This window comes from Martes martes (genome assembly GCF_963455335.1).
Source record: "Martes martes genome assembly, chromosome: 5".
NCBI lineage: Eukaryota > Metazoa > Chordata > Mammalia > Carnivora > Mustelidae > Martes > Martes martes.
In genome coordinates, this window is record NC_137892.1 from 148,392,486 (window position 1) to 148,415,436 (window position 22,951).

Sequence of the window (22,951 nt, forward strand, 5' to 3'; positions counted from 1 at the left end):
GGCTTAACCCACTGAGCCACCCAGGCGCCCCTTTAGGGGAGTATTCTTATAGAATGCTTTCAAAGTATAACTTTTGGATATTTCCCATCTTGTATCTTATTTCAAGCAAGATTCCCACATTCAATGCTTTGTGAGGAATGGATTGTAATTTTTGTTATGTTGGATATGCCTGGATGACCACTGAACCGCATCGTAGCTGACAAGTTGACAAGATGCCATGTTTCATAGCTGTTTAATTAAACATATATTGATTTTGATTTTAGTTCTCTTGTTTTGGAAACATTATATATAATTTCTGGCCTCCAACACTTTTGGCTCTTGAAAAATTCCACTTTTAGGCTGTAGGCTTTGAGCCCTGAGTGCCAAATGCACAAAACCATGCTGGCTGGAGCCACATGCTGGCTGCTCACAGAGTATAGGCTGCTCCTATTCCTTTAGTTCTCAGTGCAATTGTCACCTAAAACTGGCTTTTGCTAACTTAAGTTTTGCCATCAGGATAGTCTGTCTGTTTGGGCTTACTTTATTTTATTTTCTTCCTTCACAGCACTGGTAAATTTGGTCACATTTATGTACTTGTTATTTACTCGTTTTTTATTTTTTTAAAGATTTTACTTATTTGACAGGAAGAGAAAGATAGATTGAGCACAAGCAGTGGGGAGGGGCAGAGGCAGAGGGAGAAGCAGACTCCACACTGAGCAAGCAGCCAGACCTGGGGCTTGATCCCGGGACCCTGGAATTATGAACTGAGCTGAAGGCAGCCACTTAACTGATTGAGCCACCCATGGACCCCTGTATTTGTTTTTTAAATATATTTTCTGTTTCTGATTTAAGAGGGTCAAGGGTTGTGTAGTATTTTCTTGTCTACTGTATAATAAAGAATTTTGTAGACACTCAATAAACCTTAGATAAGTGAAGAGGGAAAAAAAAAAGAATTTCTTGTTGTAAGGAAGAGTTCACTTTACCCTAATGCAGAAGAGAGGTTGTCAGTCTGGTAGGGATCCAAGGTTGCTCTAAGCTGCATAACTTAGAAAAAATAATTACCATGTACCCAGGCTAGAGAAGCAATTCTTTTTAAGTTAAAGCTTATAAAGCCTTATAAAACCATCTGACATTTTACCAGTCATATATGTTTCAGTAATGTCATTGGCTTACATTTAGTAATTTATCTTGTTCTTTCCTGGATGGTCTGATTCTTTTTATTTTCTAATTTTAGGGAATTTTTTTTTCTTATTTTTTTCCTTATTCTCTAAATGTGCAATTCTCAATGTTGGCGTATTTTGCTTCTTCCAGGAGATATTTGGCAATGTCTGGAAAAGTTTTTGATTGTCACAATTGGGAGTAGGGGAGGATGCTACTGTCACTTATTGAACAGAAGAGAGAAATGTGGCTTAAAGTCAAATGCACAGAATAGCTCCCCAGTAACAACCATTCAACTCCAGATGTCAAAGGGTGACATTATGAAACCCTCCTCTAACCTAGTTCACGTTAAAAATAGTGATCTGTGTTTTATCCTTAAAATGATTATCAAATTGGAAAAAAAATATTGCTTCTGTTTATGATACACCTTTTGCTTTGTCATAACTGAAGCTTTTTCCATCGTAACTAAAGTTAGTTCATCCAAGTTTACAGGGTGCATAGCAGTGACCATTTATCCCTAGAAGTCTTTTCCAGGCTTTCCTCTTTACATCTTTAAACGTTGGCAGACACGATGAGAGTTTTGATGAGTATCATCATGTCATTCTGTCGATTTAATGTATCTTTGTTAATCTGTTTTATAGGTCCCCTTAGATGGGATGTAATACAGCAGAAGCCTTTTCATCAAAAGGATTAATGCCTGCATTATCATTTCTGCAATAAAACAGAAAGTCAAGTGGTGGAGGCCACAGACACCTCAAACCTGGATTCCACAATTCTACACTAAGTGCTGGAGTTTTTATTACTCTGCTGTTGGAAAGCCTTTGCCAATGCTTACAAGGAACTGCTTATCCCTGCTTCTCTGGGTCCTGTTTGATGGAGGTCTCCTAACACCCCTTCAGCCACAGCCACGACAGACTTTAGCCACAGAACCAACAGAAAATGTTATCCACCTACCAGGGCGCCGGTCACATTTCCAACGAGTTAAACGGGGCTGGGTATGGAATCAATTTTTTGTGCTGGAGGAATACATGGGCTCCGAGCCTCAATATGTGGGAAAGGTAATGGCGTTTCTTTTGACAACCACTTGATAGCGAGGGGGATTATGCATTGTGTATTGTGTGTGGATGTTTTGCACAGGAGTTGAACAAACCAGTGACTAGAACACTGGGATTGAAACCCAAGAGACCTGGTTTCTCTTCCTGACTCAGTGGCCCGGGTAAGCTTTGGAATATCATTTAATCGTTCTTTACCTCAGTTCTCCCTGGTTATTTTAATGAAATTAATATATATTCTCCGAATTTTTTCTTTAATTTTAACATTCTTTGCTAAAGACAAAATGTTAAGATATTACGTGTCATTAAAAGTGGTGTTATAGCACATTATTGCTCACAAGCATTCTGAAACTATATACCGAGAAGAGACGTAGGGGGGGGAAAAAAACAGGCATAAATATTCTAAACTGCTGTTGATATCCTTGAATGACCAGGATGCCTTCCTTCCCCTGCCCCTTAAAAACATGACATACAATTTGAAATATGGTTTGAAGTATTTGACGTGGCTTGCTTATACTTTATAAATTATTTATTTATTCCATGTTTTGCAAGCTCTTTATGAAGCTATGTATGGCCAAAGTAATAAGTGTTGGAACCCAAGTACATACACCTCAGTCTCCGACACAGCATACCACTTTTAAATCTTACTGTAAATTCACAGAAATTTTTTTCCCACAGAATAATTGATGGTAACTCTTCCTTTCAGCACATTTATAATTTACTGCTATTTTCCTTACGTAAAATTTTTGGCCCTTGTCTAGAATGGATATAATTTATCATTGCCACCAATTTTTTTTTCTAGAAAAATGAATATTTTATTTTGTTAGTTAACTGTCTTTAAATCTAAAAGATTTTGTCATGGTTTTAATAAAAACATATATGCTTGAAAACAAAACAAAGCAAAATAGAACAGAACATATAAACCTGAAGAGAGTTTAGAATAAATCCAAAAACAGAAATGGAAAACTATAGTAGAAGAAGTCCTAGGAAGTTGATCTAGAAGAGTGTCTCTATTGCACATTAATGTCCTCAGGGCTTTCTGGAAGCCTAAACTAATGAGAAATAGGATGAGTCTTATGATTCCAGTGGTAGGTCAAAGGAAGTAAATCCATCAAGATTTAAGTTACTTGCATTATATTTTTTTGAATTTACCTTTTAGAAATATATTTACAGAATACCAAATAATATAGTGGAGAAGATCTTCCATAGACCCTTTGTTGAAAATGAACAGACAGCCAGGGTTTCCCTGAGGTATATGGGGCCCCAGGGAAATATTTTCTGTGGGATATCTATCTCTATATAAAGTTGGAGTCATGCCAAGTCAGTCTTTGAGTACCATTCTGGCAGTCTAATTTTTAGTGATTTTGTAAAAAATACACGATGTCATTAGCACAGGCTATCTCCATGACAGACCACTTGCTGGGAATCAGGATCTAGTCATGTGACCCTGGGACAACTCCATACATGTTAGTCCTGGAGCTCTACAGAGTATCTGATAAACCCCAAATTAAGTAGAAAGTCAGAGAGTGCCTTCAAGGGGACAAGTAGACACTAAGGCCCAAGCAGTTCTAGTCAAGCCCATGACACTCCACCCAGACGGCATTGCTGTCCATTGATAGACCTGGGGAAAAGAAGGGTCTCAGGGAATTTTGAAGAAAGCACTCCAAAACATAGAAGCTCCGACTTTACTCTACATTGCTTTTGCTTATATGATTCCTCTATATGACCATGAAATATAATAATCTTTATGTTGACATAATTTCATGTTCTGGAACACTTGTTTCTTATGAGTTAATGTAATATAAGAATCAAGTTTTGGAATCTAAGACAGATGGATAGGTAGCATAACTCTGAAACTCTGCCTCATGGGTATTAATATTCTCAGCTCTGCTTATGATGGAAACTAGACATCATGTTGAGGTTCCTGGCAAGAGTATAATGAGAAAGTATTCTCTCTGGTTTTGATTGAAGCAGATTCATAGCCTTTAGTTGCCTGAATCCGAAGTGAAAAGATTGTTGAAAAATTAATGAAACCGACTTTTATTCTATCTTAGAAAGAGTCGCATTTCACCTAGGAATTGCATATCCAAATTTTGTTTGGTTCTTTGGAATCATATCTTTGTAATTGCTAATATAGTATAAAATCCATCCAATTCACTTCAAAGGTGAATTAGCATTTTATACATAGACTTTAAAGGAGTAGATCTAAAATCTATTATTAAATGAAAACATTATTTTCAGTCACACATTTGTAACGCGTGATGAGAACCTGTGACTCTCCCACAATGCATGTTCCTAATGCAATTGAAACAGTAGTAGCCACAGTTTCCTTTCCACATGGAAACTAAGTTTAATTAAGTTTGTAGTGGTGAGTCAAGATGTGGGAATAGTAATATAACATCGGGACCAATTCAAGTCATTATATGTATGTGTTCAAACATATATAAATAAATGTATGCTTCTGTTTCTTTTTAGAAAGGCATTGAGACAGTTCTCAGAAAAATAAAATATCATAAATAATGTAGAATTCTAGACTAAGCAGGAAGGCAAATGCAAAAGTGCCAAGCATAGTGGTGGTATTGGATTGGTTAAATACATAGTGGATTAGTAAAATAAAACTGAACTTCCATAATTGAGCTTCATATTTAATCTTGGGTATTTTACAGCATCAGCATCTATGGGAAACAATAATTTGTATAGTTCCTATGACTGAAAGTTCCACTTATTGAGAAGAAAAAATCTATGTCCCTAGCTTCAAATCTAAAAGAATTTATACATGTGGAAATGTATAGTCAGGATACTGAACAGCTTAGTGTACATCAACATCAACAACTGTTATATTTAAAAGGAGCAGATGTTAATGTTGACATTCCTTCAAGAAAGACCACACTGTGGTATTGCTTATAAGGAATATTACTTTACTTTATATACAAATAAATCATAAGAGCTTCCAGAGGTAAAGCCAGTAATTCCCTCAAATAGACATTTTGGATTTTTAATAATACTTGGATAAATGTATGATGCATAGTAACACAGAAATTAATTTGATCAGCACAAATTTTAATTGAGGTGCTATCAATTGCTCGCAGTTCCCTCTAAAAACAGAAACAAAACAAGACAAAAGTCCACCTATTATTATTTTTTTAAGATTTTATTTATTTATTTGACAGAGAGAGAGATCACAAGTAGGCAGAGGTAGGCAGAGAGATAGAGGGAAGCAGGTTCCCTGCTGAGCAGAGAGCCCGATGCGGGGCTCAATCCCAGGACCCTGAGATCACGGCCTGAGCCTAAGGCAGACGCTTAACCACTGAGCCATCCAGGTGCCCCCAAAAGTCCACCTGCTATTAAAGACACACACACACACACACACACACACACACACACACACACACGGTGTACATAAACACATACTCACAGAGTAAGCTGACTGCTTGCACCAACATGTATAACTGGGTGCCTATATCTGTGTAGTACTACTTTATATCATAGCCTCAAAGCTATGTATCAAGAAAATGCTGCCCAGTTATCCTCAAAGAATAATTAGGAAATTGAGTTGTCATTTCAGATGATCTCTGTTAGCAGTAATTCTTACATTTAAATTGTTTAAAACTGCAAAAAGATTAAAAATGGAAACATACATAAACCCTAAATTCTGGAGGCATTGAGAATGCATTACAATTTGAAAAAGTGTTAAGCCTGGTAGGGATCAATCTAATTACGAAGGTCGCTAGATTATAATTGTAATCAGTAAGCTTTACTTAGTGCTTACCTTGGGCACTGTTTTAATTGCTTTACATTCATAAAATTATGTAATCCTCAAAACAACATACGAAGAAGATATCTCGTAGCCCCATTTCACATATCAGAAAACTGAGACACAGAAGAGACAGGTAACTATCCCAGGGCTCCACAGAGAGTAAATGCTGAAACTAGGATTTTAGGTAAGGAAGTTTAGCCTCATTGCACCAGAAAATACCACAGATTGTTATCTTACAAGGATATTAAGAACTAATAATAATTTCAATACTCTGTTGAAAGTACTATAATGGAGATCCTATTAGGGGTGGTGGAGACAAAGGCAAGTCTATGACTACGTCCAGAAGATGCAAGAGTTTAAGAAAGCCTTCACAGATGAGGGAGCACCTGAGATGCGTCTTGAAGGATGACTCCATTTTTTCAGAAGAGAGAATCTGCGGGAAAGTTTTATAAGCATTGAGGCTTGAAAATTCTAGATGAGGCTTAGATAACCATATTTCAATATAGGCAGAGAACATGAAGCCAACTGTTTCGGGTAGGTAAATACAGAAAATATTAAGTTCAATTCTAATATCAAGATCAGTATTTATTTATTTATTTGTTTGTTTATACATTGGGGTATAGTTGACAAATACCATTATATTAGTTTCAGACGTACAACATAATGATTCAATATTTGTATACATTGCAAGATGATCACCACAGTAAATTTAGTTAATATCTGTTGTCATATATCATTGCAAAATTTTTTCTTGTAGTTAGGACTTTTAAGATTTACTGTCTTTGGGGAATCTGGGTGGCTCAGTGGGTTAACCGTCTGACTCTTGGTTTCAGCTCCGAGTCATGATCTCAGGATCCTAGGATCAAGCCCCTCATTGGGCAGAGCCAGCGTCTGCTGGAGATTCTCTCTCTCTCTTTTCCTTTCCTTCTGCTCCTCTCCATGCTCACTCACTCTCTCTCCCTCTAAAATAAGTAAACAAAATCTTAAAAAAAAAAAAAAAAAGATTTACTCTCTTAGCAACTATCAAATATTCAACAGAGTATTATTAGCTTTAGCCTTGTGTGGTATATTATAGTTTTGTTTGTTCTTAAAGGTCTCATGATCCACAAAGATGTCTTGACTGAGGATTCACATGGACAGAGTTGCAGTTGTATAATGAGCACTAAAAGTGCCACTTGAAAGACCCATTGGAGGTGGGGGGACAGACGTGGAGACAGGGAGAACATAAAGGTGAAGGTTACAGTAGGCCTGATCAGGAAGTGATGAAGAGAATGGGATATTAGAATTGAACATTTGAAAGGTGGACATATTATGAAATATTTCAAGACCTCTCAGTCATGGGAATATAAAGGATGAGACAAGACATTAACGGATAATTGCATGCAGAGAATGAAATAGTGGGAGAAGTAAAATAAGTGACTCCGATTTCTGACTTTGTTTTCCTAATATCCAGTATAGAACTGGAATTAGAGTAAGAAACAAAATGATCACTGTTAGACATTGTATATCCACCGTTACTTTTATTTTATTTTTTTAAGATTTACTTACTTTAGAGAGAGACAGTAGGGAGAGAAGAGAAAAAGAGGAAGAGAGAGAGAGAGAGAGTCTTCAAGAAGACTCCCCGCTGAGCACAGAGCCTGGTGCAGGGCTCACTCCCAGTGTCCTGCAATGATGACCTGAGCCGGAATCAAGAGCTCGCCACTTCACCAACTGAGCCGCCCTGGCAGCCCTCCTTAGGTGTACCCAGGTGAAGTATCTCACAGATATTTAGATTTGTTAATCTAGAGTTCGCAAAAGAAGCCTGTGATAGAGATACAGATCTAGGAGTAAGTGGTCTACAGGTGGTAGTCAAAATCACACAAATAGGTAACACTCTCTGGGAAAAACTGCCGAGAAGGTATGTGAACCCTGACTTTTAACGGAAGAGCAAGTGAAGAAGAATTAGGTAGATCTATATAATAAGAAGCAAAACACAAATATTAAAATCGTGCAATGGAAAATAGACTGACAGTTTTGGGAGTAAGAAATGACAAGTGTTGAAATTCACAGGTCAGTTAAATAATGACTGTAAAAGCCTCTTCTGGTTTTGTCAGTGAGCCAGAGGTGACCTTTGTCAAAATGGTTTAAATGATTTTCTTTAGACCTTAAAGAAAAAGAAAGGAATGGGTACAGCCAATAGATTTCAAAAGTATAGTTGAAAGAGATTGATCTATGCCTTATTTATATGCCCGGCTTGATCTGATTGGTATTCTATTAGGGTTCTCCAAATAAGCAAAACCAACAGGATGTATGTGTGTGTGTGTGTGTGCATGTGCACGTGTGCGTGTGTGTTCATGTGTGTGTGTGTACATATGCATATATATGTATATGTATTTACGGAGAAACAAAGAGAGAAGTAATTTTATTTTAAGGGATTGCTTCCCCATGATTGTGAAGATTCAAGTCCAAAATCTGCAAGACAGGCTTGCAAGCAGGCGACTCAGGGAGGAGTTGCAGATAAAAAGTCAAGGCAATGGCGATAGAATTTCTTTTCTTTTTTTGAAATTATATGTAGAGCTTGGTTTTGGATTAGTAAAAAAAGGAACAACAAGAAAAAAAAAACAAGAAGAGATAGCATGATAGCTTATTAAAATAGATTTAATTGCATTGCAAAAATAATTTGTCTATCCAGAATTTCTCCTAAACTAATAGAATATTAAAAAAATAAGCTAACACAAAACTAAGATGATATTTTGATTCATGTATATAATCCTTTGCACCCAATAAAAAGGTAAATTATATCATAAACTTATACTAAGGTGTTTCAAAGATGTTTCCTTGGCTCAACGTTCTATTTATTCTCTATTTGACTCATGAGTCAGGTAGTTTTGTTACTTATTTATTTAGTTAGTTAGTTGTGTGGTTTTTTGAGAAGCCTATTTTCATGGTGCAATTTACTCCTAATATTTGAGCTTTTGAGGGACTCCTGGGTCGCTCAGTTGGTTAAGCCGCTGCCTTCGGCTCAGGTCATGATCCCAGGGTCCTGGGATCAAGTCCCGCATCGGGCTCCTTGTCCAGCAGGAAGCCTGCTTCTCTCTCTACCTCTGCCTGCCACTCTGCCTGCTGCTCTGCCTGTTTGTGCTTTCTCTGTGACAAATAAATAAACAAAATCTTTAAAAAAAATTGAGCTTTTGATATCAAGAGTAATTCTTTTTCAGTTGATAGTCAATGTTCATATTTTCAAACCAATCTTTATGCAAAACTGAATGCATCCTCTTGACTCCTGCCTCACTTACATGCCTGAGAAACTTGCAGTGTATTCAAGTACTCTAAGTCAAGATATTGTTTCCAATCCATTCTGCTGTCAAATGGCCTAACTTTGATGCTAATCAAAACATCATTAGCTACCTGTTCTTTCTGCAACATAAAACCAGAAGGAACCATTCTCACTTTTTCTAAAAGCCTTTTTAGGTAAACCTGATGTTTTATTGCACACCTTGATTCTTAAACATATCTCTAGTGTTATAGTTTTTCTCAAAAAAAATGATGCTGTGTTTGAAATAGTCATCTTAGATATGATTAGATAGCAATACCTTTAAAAGGAAAATTGACACGGAATCTGAACAAATGACACTATATACTAAAGTTCTTATCAAACAGTTAATGCCCATTGTATGTCCGTTCTTCTCTCTCCTTTACAATTTATTTCTTGCTTCTAGCATACTAGTTGCTCATAATAGCTGTGTCATAAAGGTTTAATGTGTTTACTTTAATTGAATTGGCAGGACCTTGAATGAAATTCAACTATCTTTAAATCAATATATGAATCCTTAAAAACAGCATTTCAAAATTAGCGTGGACAGCATAAGGATTTGATAATCACTTACCATTCTTTTTTCTCCTTTTTTCTTTTTCTCCTTCTCTTCTTCCTCTTCTTGCTGTTGCCGTCTTTCCACCCTCCCTCTAATTATTTTTCCACCCTTCTGTTTCTTCTAACCATTTCTTTGTATTATATGTGACTGTAGCTCAATATAGTTACTTAAAAGCTAGGGTAAAGAGTTGGGAGGCTTCGATTCTAATTCCAGCTCTTTTAATAATGACCCACATGAAACTACTTAAGCCCATGTGTGTCCATTCATATGACTAATAATGTAGCGTGATATATCACATACCCAGATTTTATTTTCATCATGAAGATCTTAAATGCATTTGTCCCAAACTTTACAATACAGTTCATTGTGTGTGTGTGTATGTATATGTGCACATACGTTTAGACATTTTTTCCCTGTAAAATGCTAGCTGGATTCTTTGGGAAACAGTGCTCTCTCTGTGGCTAAATTGATGAACCCCTACAACTTGCATATTATATCAGGTGATAAGACCTAGGATCCAATGCAATGATTGGGGAAGTAACTGGAAATTTCGGCCACCGTATGAACGGATAACAGAAAAATAGGGACTACAGAGTGATCTGAATAGTAAAGATTTTGAATTTAATGTTCTCCCCTTCTAACAACATTGACTTTGTGAATATATGTCACAGTTATGCCATTCAAACATACACTTGAAATATAAATGGATTATTTTGGTACACTTTTAACATCATCTATATGTATGTAAGGATCCTTCCTGTTTCTTAACTCTAAAAAGGGAGAAACCACTGTCATAAAAAGTACCATCTGTATATATTTCATTGTTCATGAGGCACCACATAGTCCATGTCTACTGACATTTAGTCAATAGAAATAACATATGAAATTACTATGATAAAAGCATATCTTTTCTACTCCTGCATTTCCCATAGAGATTGCATAAAGGAGATTTTCTATAGAGCTTATATCAGTGTAACACTTTAGAGTAGACTTTTAATGCCTAGTCACACCCATTAAAGCATGCTGTTGCTTCTTATTATTGTTGTTTTATATCAGCCTTCAAGAACTGTTAGTCTTGGGTGCCTGGGTGGCTCAGTTGGTTAAGTGTCTGCCTTCGGCTCAGGTCATGATCCCAGGGTCCTGGGATTGAGTCCTGCATTGGGCTCCTTGCTCAGCGGGGAGCCTGTTTCTCCCTCGGTCTGCTGTTCCCCCTGCTTGTGCTTTCTCTCTCTCTCTCTCTCTGACAAATAAATAAATAAAATCTTTAAAAAAAAAGGAAGAAAAGACAAGAACTGTGAGTCTCTGACAGTTTCATGGATGTTAGAAGACTTGAGATAACTGGGTCAGAGAAAAAGGACATTACTGCTCCCAGCACACAAGCAGCATGAACATCTGCATATTTGACTCAGTTCCCACTGCCCGATATGCCCTATGGACAAAAGAGACCCAGATGGATTGCATGGGTTGCATTTACTGAGAGGAAGCCTTATAGCACCTGTTGTTTGTTTGGGAGGGAGACATTACCTATGTTTCAGTGGGTAGGAAGCATTCCTGACCTTTACTTTGGAAGAAGACACTATCTCATCTTTTCAAAGTTATTTGTTATATATACATTCTTGAAAATATAGTATTGAAAAAAGGTCATTTAGTGCTTTCTGGGCAAGACCTGCAGGGCTGTGAGAGATGAGGAAGAATTGTCTCCCAGTGCTTTTAGTACATTGCCTTAATAAACTGACACCATGTAATGTGTGACAAAATTAAAAACAATTTAAAATACTTCAGCAAGTGAACTGAACTGCTTTTCCTGTAGTCAAACGATGACTCCTTCTCTTTCTCCCTCTCTTTTTTCAAGCAACCTAAAAAAAAAAAAAAAATCATTCCTCTCAGAGCATATATTTTCTTTCATTCTGAATCTAGATTTAGGATTATAAATAAAAAGAAGGTTGGACCTCAAGTTTAATTTGGACTCTTAGTGATGTTAATCTCACAAATTAACTATCTTCTCAGTAAGTATAACCTTTTCAGTATACCTACGTATTTTTCTTATCCAGATGATAGGAGATAATTTATTTTTCAGTCATTGGTATGAATAATTGTTTGGGAGATAGCCTCATAATTATACTGATGGTCTCACTCCTTGATTAAAATGTCTGAATGACTTTTTCATCACAAACAGTGATTTATTGTGATAAAAAGTGGAGAGTTATATAGAATTAAATTTCTCTTTATTTGACAAAGTATTCAGTGCTACTGAATTTTGAAATGACCAGAGAGTTATAGGATGTTATGATATTTTAGGCCATTTATTATAAAGGATTTCAGATTGTAATTCATAATGTTGTTTTCAAAGTGCTGGGCATTAAAAGAGGACAATGGTATTTTCCCATGATATATAAAAGGCTCTAAATACAACTTTTTGCTGAGTAGACTTAGACACTAAACAAGGAATTGGTAGTATGGAAAGATGGAATTACAGTTGTATTGACCATGTCAGCTACTGTTTTAACTTTTGAAGTCATCTCCAAAGGACCAGTAATGTCACTTTAAAAAGCAAAATCAATCAATCAATAATAATAATAATAAATTAATACACAAGGAAAAGTGTACATTGAAAATAAACCCAGACAATGAGACGTGATTCAAAACCAACCCTCCAGCAATTTTTTTGCTTTGATTAAAATATTCTCAGCATCAAATAGAGAAATATTTAAACTATTTTCATATGATTATAATCAGAAAAAAAAAATTAAATTTCTGTGCCCAACATGGGGCTCGAACTCACAACTCTGAGATCAAGAGTCTCATGCTCCACAAACTGAGCCAGGCAGGCCCCCCCAGAACATCTTTTCTTTGTCTCACAACTGTCTACAAATTAGAACACTGAATGTTTCCCTTAAAGCTGCAGTTGCCTTCATGTAGTGCCACTGTATTCACTTAACTGGAAACACACAGTGTTTGTGCAAGCTTTCGGGTGTCCAGCATAGAAATTTTATGTAAATGTTTAAACTGCATTTCATGGAAAAAATCTAGATGTTGTATTTTAGAAGGCCAATGTTTAAATTCAAAGTTTAGAAGGATTAGTTATGATATACATTTTTATCAATATGTGCAATCATGTGCTCATTAACTTGTCAGGAATATTTCTGGCTTTTGCCTGCACTGATTAAATTGTTCTGAAACATACAATCTTTGATTAAGTATCAAACTTTAGTTATTATATGGGATATTGAATATATTTAAGAAATAATTATCTAATTTTTATTATTCAGTCTGTTTTGAATGATAGTCTTATTTGTATTTCCAAGGTGATGCTCTTATTAATATCTATGAATACATACTACTAAGTGAAATTTTTTGGATCAAACAATGATCAAGAGTAGCTATTAAATTAATAATTATGCGACTAGGTAGGGAAATATTCCAGTTCAATTAAGTAAAATAATTGCTTAAGAAAAATAATTATGAATGCTCTCAATACACGATGCTTCCTGGGTGAGAATTTTGAAGAACAAAGAAGATATAGATAATGGATAAAAGCTGGGATTGTGAGAATTTTAGGATGAGTAAAATGTGAGCTGGGACAGAGTGAATATTATCAGGAGTGAAAATTACAGGTTTCCACATAATCCCCTTAAGTACCAGGTTTCAAAAATCCAAACCTACAAAATCCGATGATTCTTACTTGCTGTTTTGAGATTATAAGAAAACCAGTCTTCGTGTACCAATGGACTGGGATGTCCAGTCCTTTCCGTGAGATTTGCATGTGTCATGAGTCAGTAGCCCATGCAGCTGCTTCTCGGGGGAGTGATGGACAGGCTGCAGCAATGTCTTTGTCCCAGGATGACCTGGTCTTGCACAGCAGGTCTCTGCTGACTCTCTAAAGCCGGGGTTTCTCCTCGTGATGCAAAGCAATAATCCACTTGGGTTTAGGGTTATGCCTGATGTCAGAGTAAAATTATTAATAGCACCCATTTTTACTTTCAAAAGTGTTCTTGTTGGATGACAAATTATATGGCTACCTTAGTGTGTACATCATTTAGAAAACTGCCTGGGCCTCAAAGGCTATGACCACATGGTTATGGCTCTATTAAATCACACATGTACACTCAACTATTTTGCCCGGGGCATGCCCACTGCAGTTGATTGGCAGAGCGTCTAGAATCAGCCACATTCTAGGCCTAAAATAACATCATTCTCCCTGGGTCTACTATTGGTTTTGACACAGAATTTTCCTGATCATTATGGTGGTTTTTCTCTTAGGGGCACCTTTATTCTTATGACCATTCGGCGTTAGTCAAGGACTCTTCATACCTTGAACTTACTTAATTACGTTAATATCCTCTATGTTACTGCCAGAAAATTATTCTTTTTTTTCCTTTTTTTTAATGAACTTTCAGATAAAATAAGTAACTAGAAGAGAAGTTCAATCTAACTTTAGCAATCAGTATCAGCTAAGACTTAGGCAGACCTTGCCAAAACAAAATGTCTTGTTAGAAAATTGTGCCTTTCCATCAGTGGTGAAGTTCTATACTGCATATTTGCATAACTGAAGTATACATTCTATTCATTCTTTGTAGAACTAAGAAAAAGTTTGGCCTAAAGGTAAATCTTAGTTTTCTTCTGGGAAAGCAGAAAACTAAAAAGAAAAAGAAAAAAAAAAAAAGCAGAAAACTAGAAAGTTTCTAGTTAGAATTTTCTAGCTTAAAGTACATAAAAGTCAAAACTCTGCCAGATACCTACTAATATTATGGTGGGAGTTAATTTAACTACAAGTTTGCAGGTTTCTCCAGCTCCATGAATTATCTCCAATTCTTATAGAATTTGAGTATATGAAGTTGGAATAAGAGATAATGGAATGGAGATGGCAATTCTAGCAAAGTCTCTTGAAGGAGTAGGATTTTGGGTGTTTAGTACAAGTGATCTATATTATAGCTTCGAGGTAAAGTACAAAGGAAGACTAAATAGTGTCCTTGAACAAGGTGGACAGTTTTTGCAAAAACTACATTATGAGAGATGAGCATGACCAAATAAAGGACAAGAATTTTTAAAATAACAAATATAAGTCCTCCAAGTTCTAGCCCAATATGATTACCCTGACACTCTTGGAAACCACTCCAGCTTCTGAGAAATGGCACAAGGTAATTTTCAATAGCAGTGGAAGATTGTTCTTACCAGCTGTAAAACAGTGATTTTGGCCTGAAAGAGACAGGGACTGGAACGCCTTGGTGGCACAGTTGGTTGAGTGACTCACACTCGGTTTCAGCTTCAGTTGTGATCTCGTGGTCCTGGGACTGAGTCTCATGTGAGGCTCTGCATTCAGCACAGAATTGGCTTAAGAGTCTCTCTCCCTTTCCCTCTGCCTCTCCCACTCATGCTCTTTCTAAAATAAAATAAATAAATCTTTAAAGAAAAAATAGATAAGGACAAAGGCATTGGAGACTATGGCTTTTGTTCCGGCTTGGGAATAATAAGAATGGGAAACAGTTGAGAACTCGTGAGGTATGGGGTAATAGAGTAAATATAGGAAGAGAGATATAATATTAAGAATTTCATTCATCATTTAATATTTTCTGATTTCTGTGTGGAAAGTATTTTGGAATTAGTCATCATTGATTCTCTCCATACACCCAAGAGGGGAGTACTGTTGTTTTCTGTATGTTGAGGAAAAGAAAGTAGAAGTGAAGTTCAGTCGTTTGTCACGGGTAACTTATAAAATTGGAGAGCTGGGGTCCAAAAGTAAGTCTCCCTGACTATGAAGCCAGAGTAGTAGTCACTATGGTAGAGGGGAGGTGTGCCTGCCCATTAAGCATTTGACTTTTGACAGTGCTTAAAATGCTTTCTGACACATAAAGCATGTTAACAGAGTTAAGCAAGCTCTCAAAAGAAACAGGGTGTTGGTGAAAAGCTCTAGGAAGGCATGTAGCATCACACATACTATTCATTCTCATGATGTCACTTTCAAGGAGATAAAAAGATGCTGTTGAATGGGCTATAACTTAAGACATATGTTAATTCAGTCCCTGAAGAAGGACATCACAATTACTCAATTATTGGATAAAGAACATCCAAAGGAGTTTATATTTCAGTGGAAATGAAGAGCTTTGGAGCACGGCTTATAAGTCCCCACTCCTTTTTTTCCAGTTGAATCAGAAATGCAGAGTGGTACTTCAGATATCTTTGTTCATTTATCCAGGATGATTTTTTTTTCTTAAGAAGATTCCCATATTTCTTAAACAAAACTGAAACAGTAAACTGAAAATATGATCATTAAATAAACAAATGTATTAGAGATAAAACCTTCAAGTATCTATTTTAAAATTATGCAAGTATAAAACAGTTTGCTACATAAATTGTAGATGGCAAAATATACAGTGATGTATTTCTAAGAGGTTTTGAGCTCTGTTTTCAATGGTTCCCTGGTTGGAACTTATGCTGTTAAAATGTCATTTTATTTTATTTTCTTTTATTTTGCTTACTTATGTGATAGAGTATTTAAAAAAAAATCTCATTCTCATGCTCCAACAAATTCAAGATAAATTTAACAAGTGTAATAAATATTTATTAAAGATTCCACAAAGCTTGACAAAGAAAGAGATGTGGAAAACACCAAACATATATACCATTTGTCAAAACAATTTAAAATACAATTTATTGGTTGTTTAAGAAAAACAAATCATGCAAATCAAAACAAAATCAGTAAAATTTTTAATGTTCCTGTCTCCTTAGAAAGCAAAGTGGTGAAACAGGCAAGCAAAAATATCACCTCAATGTCTGTACACATACAAAAAAATGTCAAAATTAAATTTCAGGTCTGCCCCTCTCTACAACTGATTATGTGCCTTTGTGAATGGAAGGGAGGCCAGAGGGAGGCAGGGTAGGCTGTCATAGATGAACGGTTCCCAAGAAAATATTCACAAACACTGGCTGAAAGCGGAAGATAATCACACATAGTTTTCAGTCGCCAGTTATGTTTATTGAAGTGAAACCAATGAATTATAAAATAAACAACAAGACCCCTATTCCTTCATTTGTTGTGAGGATTTGTGGGAATGATGTAGCAGAAACATACTTTAAATCAGATGATGGGAGATGAAGAAAATCAAAGAAAAATAAAATTTAATAGATGGCATTGTTGATTTTTACTTGTGCTTTGCCTGGGCAGAGCGAAGTACTGAGGACGCTTCACACATCACTTCCTTGACTCCTCATGAGATTTTTAACCACAGGGTTATGAAATGTGTGAAGCTGTGACCTACGTGTTTAAATCCCAGGGCAGAATTGCAGTTAAAAGAAAATATTTGATGTGATAAGAGGAATTTCATAGTATTCAAATCCTTTACTTTCTGTTCTTGGAGACAATGAACGAAACACATAAGCCCCCAAAGTAATATTTTTTAAAGTCTTACAAGTTTCTCTCTAGAATCATCTATGCGCTTCTCCCAAAATATCTCTTTTTGAACCACACCCTTCCCAATCTCTGAGAAATGTTTTCCAATGTTTTCTTGTTCTTGCCCACTATTTCCTCTCACTCTCTTTTTGTCCGATTAGGCATCACAAATGCCCACAAATTTTTTTTTTTTTTTTTCCCTACTTCAGGGTCAAACATAAAGACCAAAAGAGGAGAAATGAATGAAGTGATCCAGACTTCCATCATCTTTGGAGGGTAATAGCGGAAAATATTAGAAGTTCTTTTACTGTAATAATTTATGCCTTGTCACATGGGTATTATTATTACAAAGATGACAAAATAACACTTAGAGAAATGCTGTAGGATAGCCACGGTATGCTGCTCTCGTAAGTGGAGTAAAGTAGCGAGGGATGAGCTCCCTGCCTTTTTGAAATGAGCCATGTTGATTTGGTCTATTTAACAACAACCAGAGAGTTGACATAGAATCATCTATGTCTTCCCAACTGTATATTCTTTATAGTATACTATGTATAGTGATATTGGATAATTATAGAATAAAAATACTGTGTTTCATTAAAAATGGAACGCGATCCTTTTTTGTTTGTTTGTTTGTTTGTTTAAGGGATTTTTGCTTAGAATCTAGCTGAGTTTTTCCCAGACTTGACTTTGTCACAGTAAAGAAAAACGGTAACTACAGACTTAATTATTTAGTGTAGCCCGTGGGAGAAGCTCAGAGTTAGAGTTGAAATGATACCAAGAGCGGAGCAGTGGGAGGGACCCTCTTCATGCGCATCCGTCTTCAGGAGGAGTCATTCATATCTGCAGCCGTCAGATTTATTTGCTCTCTTCTTTACCTAAAGCAGGAGTCATGTAGGGCTTATCGTGATTATGTGGAGTAACTGTTACAATAATAAGGAAAGCAGCCATTTTGATTCCTGCCTGGAAGAGCATGAGTAGCTCTTGGGTTAGGATATGGGCATATACTTTTTTTTTTTTTTTTTTTTTTTTGAGAGAGAGAGAAAGAGAGAGAGAGAGAATGAGAGAGCGTGAGAAGGCAGAGGGTCCGAGGGAGAAGCAGGCTCCCCACTGAGCAGGAAGCGCGATGGTGAACTCAATCCTAAGACTCCAGGATCATGACCTGACCTGAAGGCAGTTGCTCAACCAACTGAGCCACCCAGGTGCCCTGAGCATCTACATTTTTAACAAGAAACCCTTATGAATCAGATTTAGTTGCTAATGATAATCACACTTTGAGAAACTTTGCCATAGAGTTCAATAAGGACAGTGGTGATAAAATTGTCTCTTACGTGTTAATTTTAAGATCAGTGCACATGGGGCAGATTGTGGATCTCGCAATATTTGTTGGTTTTGTGGTTGAACTCTCAACAGGGAATTTTAGTTTCTAAATTGTCAGCTTTTTCAGAAATTCTCCACGGGAAACAAAGTATTGAGAACAGACTGTAATTTCCTCAGTTGCTCATAATGTACTACGGAGAAGAGTTTGCAATTGTCACAGTAATCCAATACCAACTTAATTCCAGGTGTGTGCAGCTTAAAAGGGTGATAATTGGATAGCAGATGAACTGATATAGTAAGTAGAAAATGTGCATAATGTTTGTTGAGGAGTGTTTAACTGCTGAGATGTACAATAGAAAGTTTAACTGAATCTTTCTATTTTTTTTCTAAAGATTTTATTTATTTATTTGACAGAGAGAGAGAGATCACAAGTAGGCAGAGAGACAGGCAGAGAGAGAGGGGGAAGCAGGCTCCCCGCTGAGCAGAGAGTCTGATGTGGGGCTCGATCCCAGGACCCTGAGATCATGACCTGAGCCGAAGGCAGAGGCTTAACCCTCTGAGCCACCCAGGTGCCCCTGAATCTTTCTATTAGGGAATCACAATACCACTAGTCAGTAAATTACTAAATTTGTGTAATTTAAGCAAATATGCGTCAACCTGTACTGCCTGTCAGGTTGTATGTTAGACATTGGACATACAATAAGGAGTTCACACTCAAACGTATTTGAAATTATATAAGCACAATACTAAATGTGGAACATTATTATATGAACCTAAGTTATAAATGTGAGCAGTTATAATTTCTATAACAGTAATTTCTATAATTCCAGTACAGTGGTGAGGTGGACAAGGGAGTTGGGAAGGTAGGTTAGGAGGGAGAGGTTGTAGGAAACCCAGGATAGCTTTATATAGTAGGCAATAACTGACCTTAATTTTTGGTAATAGCAACTCAGTATGTATGTATGTATGTATGTATTTATCTATTTCCATTTATTTATTTATTTAATTTATTTATTTATTTGACACAGAGAGAGCAAGCACAAGCAGAGGGAGCAGCAGGTAGAGGGAGAGGGAGAAGTAGGCTTCCCTCTCAATGCAGAGATCGATCCCAGGACCCTGGGATCATGACCTGGGCCAAAGTCAGATGCTTAACAACTGAGCCACCCAGGTTCCTTGGAACTCAGTTTTTAAATCAACCCGTGAGCGAGCTGAACTTGGGCAAGGAAGAAGGAGGAGGACTCAGAATTACTACTGCGTGACATGATTTGGTGTGTAGTGGTGTAATGACATAAAGCTCAACTGATAGAGATAATTTTTAAATAATCATTTTGCAGGAGTTCCTAAATTCTGGTGCACCAACTTGTGTAGGTAATAGATATGGTCCACTAATCCTCAGCATATGTATATATCAACTCCAGCATATGTATGTATCAATACCAGCCAGGGATATTTAATTCATAAATTTACTAAACCAACCTAAGAATTTGTTGACAATGATTGAATCCATACTCTGCAATGAGAATTATATGCAAATTACTATAGAGTTAATTCAAGCACAAGGAAAAGCAACAAACTATAAATTGTATACTTCATGATGTATAACTCATAAATAATGGAAATTATTTTAGTTTCTGTTTAGAATATTAATAGATTTATCTTTCTCCTAGATATGCAGATTTTCATTGTTGCATAGATGACTGGCACCACAGTTCTGTGCTGGGTTGACACTTAATTTTTCCATGGTCCTTACTGTTGTTTGCAGAATGTTCTTACCAATTCTGCCTGAAAGTGGTTCTGAAATTTTTTCAATACTTTCTCTAAAGGCTTTTTATTTTGTTTGTTTTTTATGCTCTGCAAAATTTGGGCTAGCTCTTTGCCATGTTAACCTAAATGCTTCCTACGGTAATATGCATGTACTCTCTCTCTCTCTCTCCTTCATTCTGCTCTTATATCTCTCTTCTGTTTCTTCCTGTCTCTCTCTATCTCTCCCTCCCTCCTTTTCTTCTTCTGTCTCTCCCTTCCTTCAACTTCTTCAACTCCATATTTTAGGCATTCAATGTTTTCTCTCTGGCTTGGTTATTTTCTCTAATCAATAGATTATTCCTTTACCAAGAAAAAAATATGACTAGATTTTATTTTTTTTTTAAATATTTTATTTATTTATTTGACATAGCAAGAGCAGCAGAGGGAGAGGAAGAAGCAGACTCCCTGCTGAGCAGGGAGCCTGATATGGGACTCAGTCCCAAGACCCCGGGATCATGACCTGAGCTGAAGGCAGACACTTAACCAACTGAGCCACCCAGGTACCTATGACTAGATTTTTTTTTTAATTTTTATTTTTTTAAGACTTTATTTATTTATTTGACAGACAGAGATCACAAATAGGCAGAGAGGCAGAAAGAGAGGAGGAAGCAGGCTCCCTGCTGAACAGAGACCCGGATGCAGGGCTGGATCCCAGGATACCGGGATCATGACCCAAGCCAAAGGCAGAGGCTTTAACCCACTGAGCCACTCAGACACCCCCCATGACTAGATTTTAAACTAAAAACACATTTCCTACACAGTGGCGCCATTATAATTTTCATATGCATTAGTACATTTTAGTGTCAAATGCCCAGTATGTAATTCAAATCCCTCCCAAATGAGAAATTTATTGTGCTTAGAGCATAAACTATAAAGAATATACTAGCATCGCCAGTAATCTCTTGACTTCTTTTTGAGTCTTCACCTCTGCTTTTCCTCGTTTTGTTTTGTTTTGTTTTTATATTATATGACTTCATTCTGTTAGATCTTGTATCTCTACAAATTGAAAAGAATAAGCACAGTCGGTTCATCATCTATTTATTTTTACAGCCTTATGATGAAAGAGGAAAGAGATGCCTTCCTTGCCAGATCTAGGTTCTCGCTTATACCTGATGCATGGCCAATGTGTGACCAGGGGATGGGGTACAATGATTTATCTAGCCTGTGGCATTTGATTAACCCCCAAAACAAGGGTGTCCCAACTAACAACAACCCTTCCCCAGAAGGATATTTACAGAGAGAGGCAAATTTGAAATCTCTCAGAGGAAGGGGATGATACAGATGAACTCTAAAACAAAGTATCTGTTATACGATACAACATTTTTTATCACACTGGTTATAGCTGGGAGGCATTCAGTGTGATTACTTCGTACACATTCATCCTGTCATCAGTAAAAAGAGAAAATGCTAGGATATTGAGTTGTTAAAATATGAATGAGAGGATGAGAATAATTTTAGATACATTGGGTTGGTAATGACGACCCATAAGAAAACAGTGTGTTAACTGGACTTTGGAGTTTGGTGAGACTTGGAGATACGCATTTGGTTATCAACAGCACAGAGGGGGCAGTTAAAAACTGGAGTGGATACAAACATCTGCAAATGGCAGAAATTCAGCTTCAAATCCCTTTTACCCAACTGAGTTCTTGGCACAAAGACGTAAGTGTCTGGTGATTAGCTGGGGCAGAGTGTAAGGACTCAGCTTTCAAACTTTCACTGATACTCACAGGCACTATATAGACATCCAGACTTGGATCAGGTTGCTGAAATGTGGACCCCATTGAGCAAAAAGATCTGTGAGCTGTGCCTGAGTGGTCTGTATTTTCAGGATTTAGGTTTAAGGTTGCTGGGGGAGATGCCAGCTGAAAGTTAAGAAGGGGCTTCAGCGAGAAGCTGTTCCTAAAGAGACTCACACGTCATCTCTTCATTGCTTTAGCATCTGAACAGGTGGGATTTCAACATTTAACCAAGCACCTTCTTGAATAAGCATGAGAAAAATGAGATGTTCTCCACTTTTTGGAAGATATTTCCAATGTGAAAGCACTTTTCTACCTCCAAAAGTAAAAGAGACAGTAAAAGAGAGTGAACCATAAGGAAGAATTTTCTTTGAATGCAGATGATTTTGTAAATCAGATCTAGTGTGAGACTGTGTCACAGTATGGTGGTTAGTATCTTTCAAACATGTGCCGCTGCACCAATGCCCTTTTCATACACATTTTAGCTTTCGATTTTTTAGGGTAACAGCCACATGACAGATTAGACAAAAACAAAAACAAGCAAACGAAAAACGAAGCGAAGAAAGTTAAATGTCCTCCCCTAGTTTATAAAGCTAGTAACTATTAGTCGAGAGGAGGATAGGAATCTTTGGATTTTGGTTTCAGAGCTCTTCCCACTTTATCAGAACTGCTTTCTTGCTTGCTTACTTTGGATGAACTATTGCTAAATTGCCGTGAGGATGTAAAATAAACATTTTGACTAAATAGATCATGTACTTGTCTATAAAACTTGTCAAACCATTCAAATGACCATTTGTTTTTACAACTGTCCTATCTGTTGGTTTGACTATCAATGCAGTCAGTATAGCTACACTATTTGAACAAGAAAACGGCCAATCGGTTTTTTAACATTGTTCTTAATTTCATGATTC

At 36.7% G+C, this 22,951-nt stretch overlaps 1 protein-coding gene across 1 annotated transcript in view; it reads left to right on the forward strand.

Annotated features, from left to right (window-relative positions):
- Positions 1-1,964: 1,964 nt before the first annotated feature.
- The window catches only part of CDH12 (cadherin 12), a gene marked incomplete at both ends in the record, with an annotated part of 268,874 nt that continues 247,887 nt past the window's right edge, over positions 1,965-22,951 (forward strand). Inside the window, 3 exon segments of the mRNA XM_080804545.1 lie at positions 1,965-2,212; positions 2,214-2,313; positions 2,315-2,353. Coding sequence (XP_080660671.1) covers positions 1,965-2,212; positions 2,214-2,313; positions 2,315-2,353 — 387 coding nt within the window.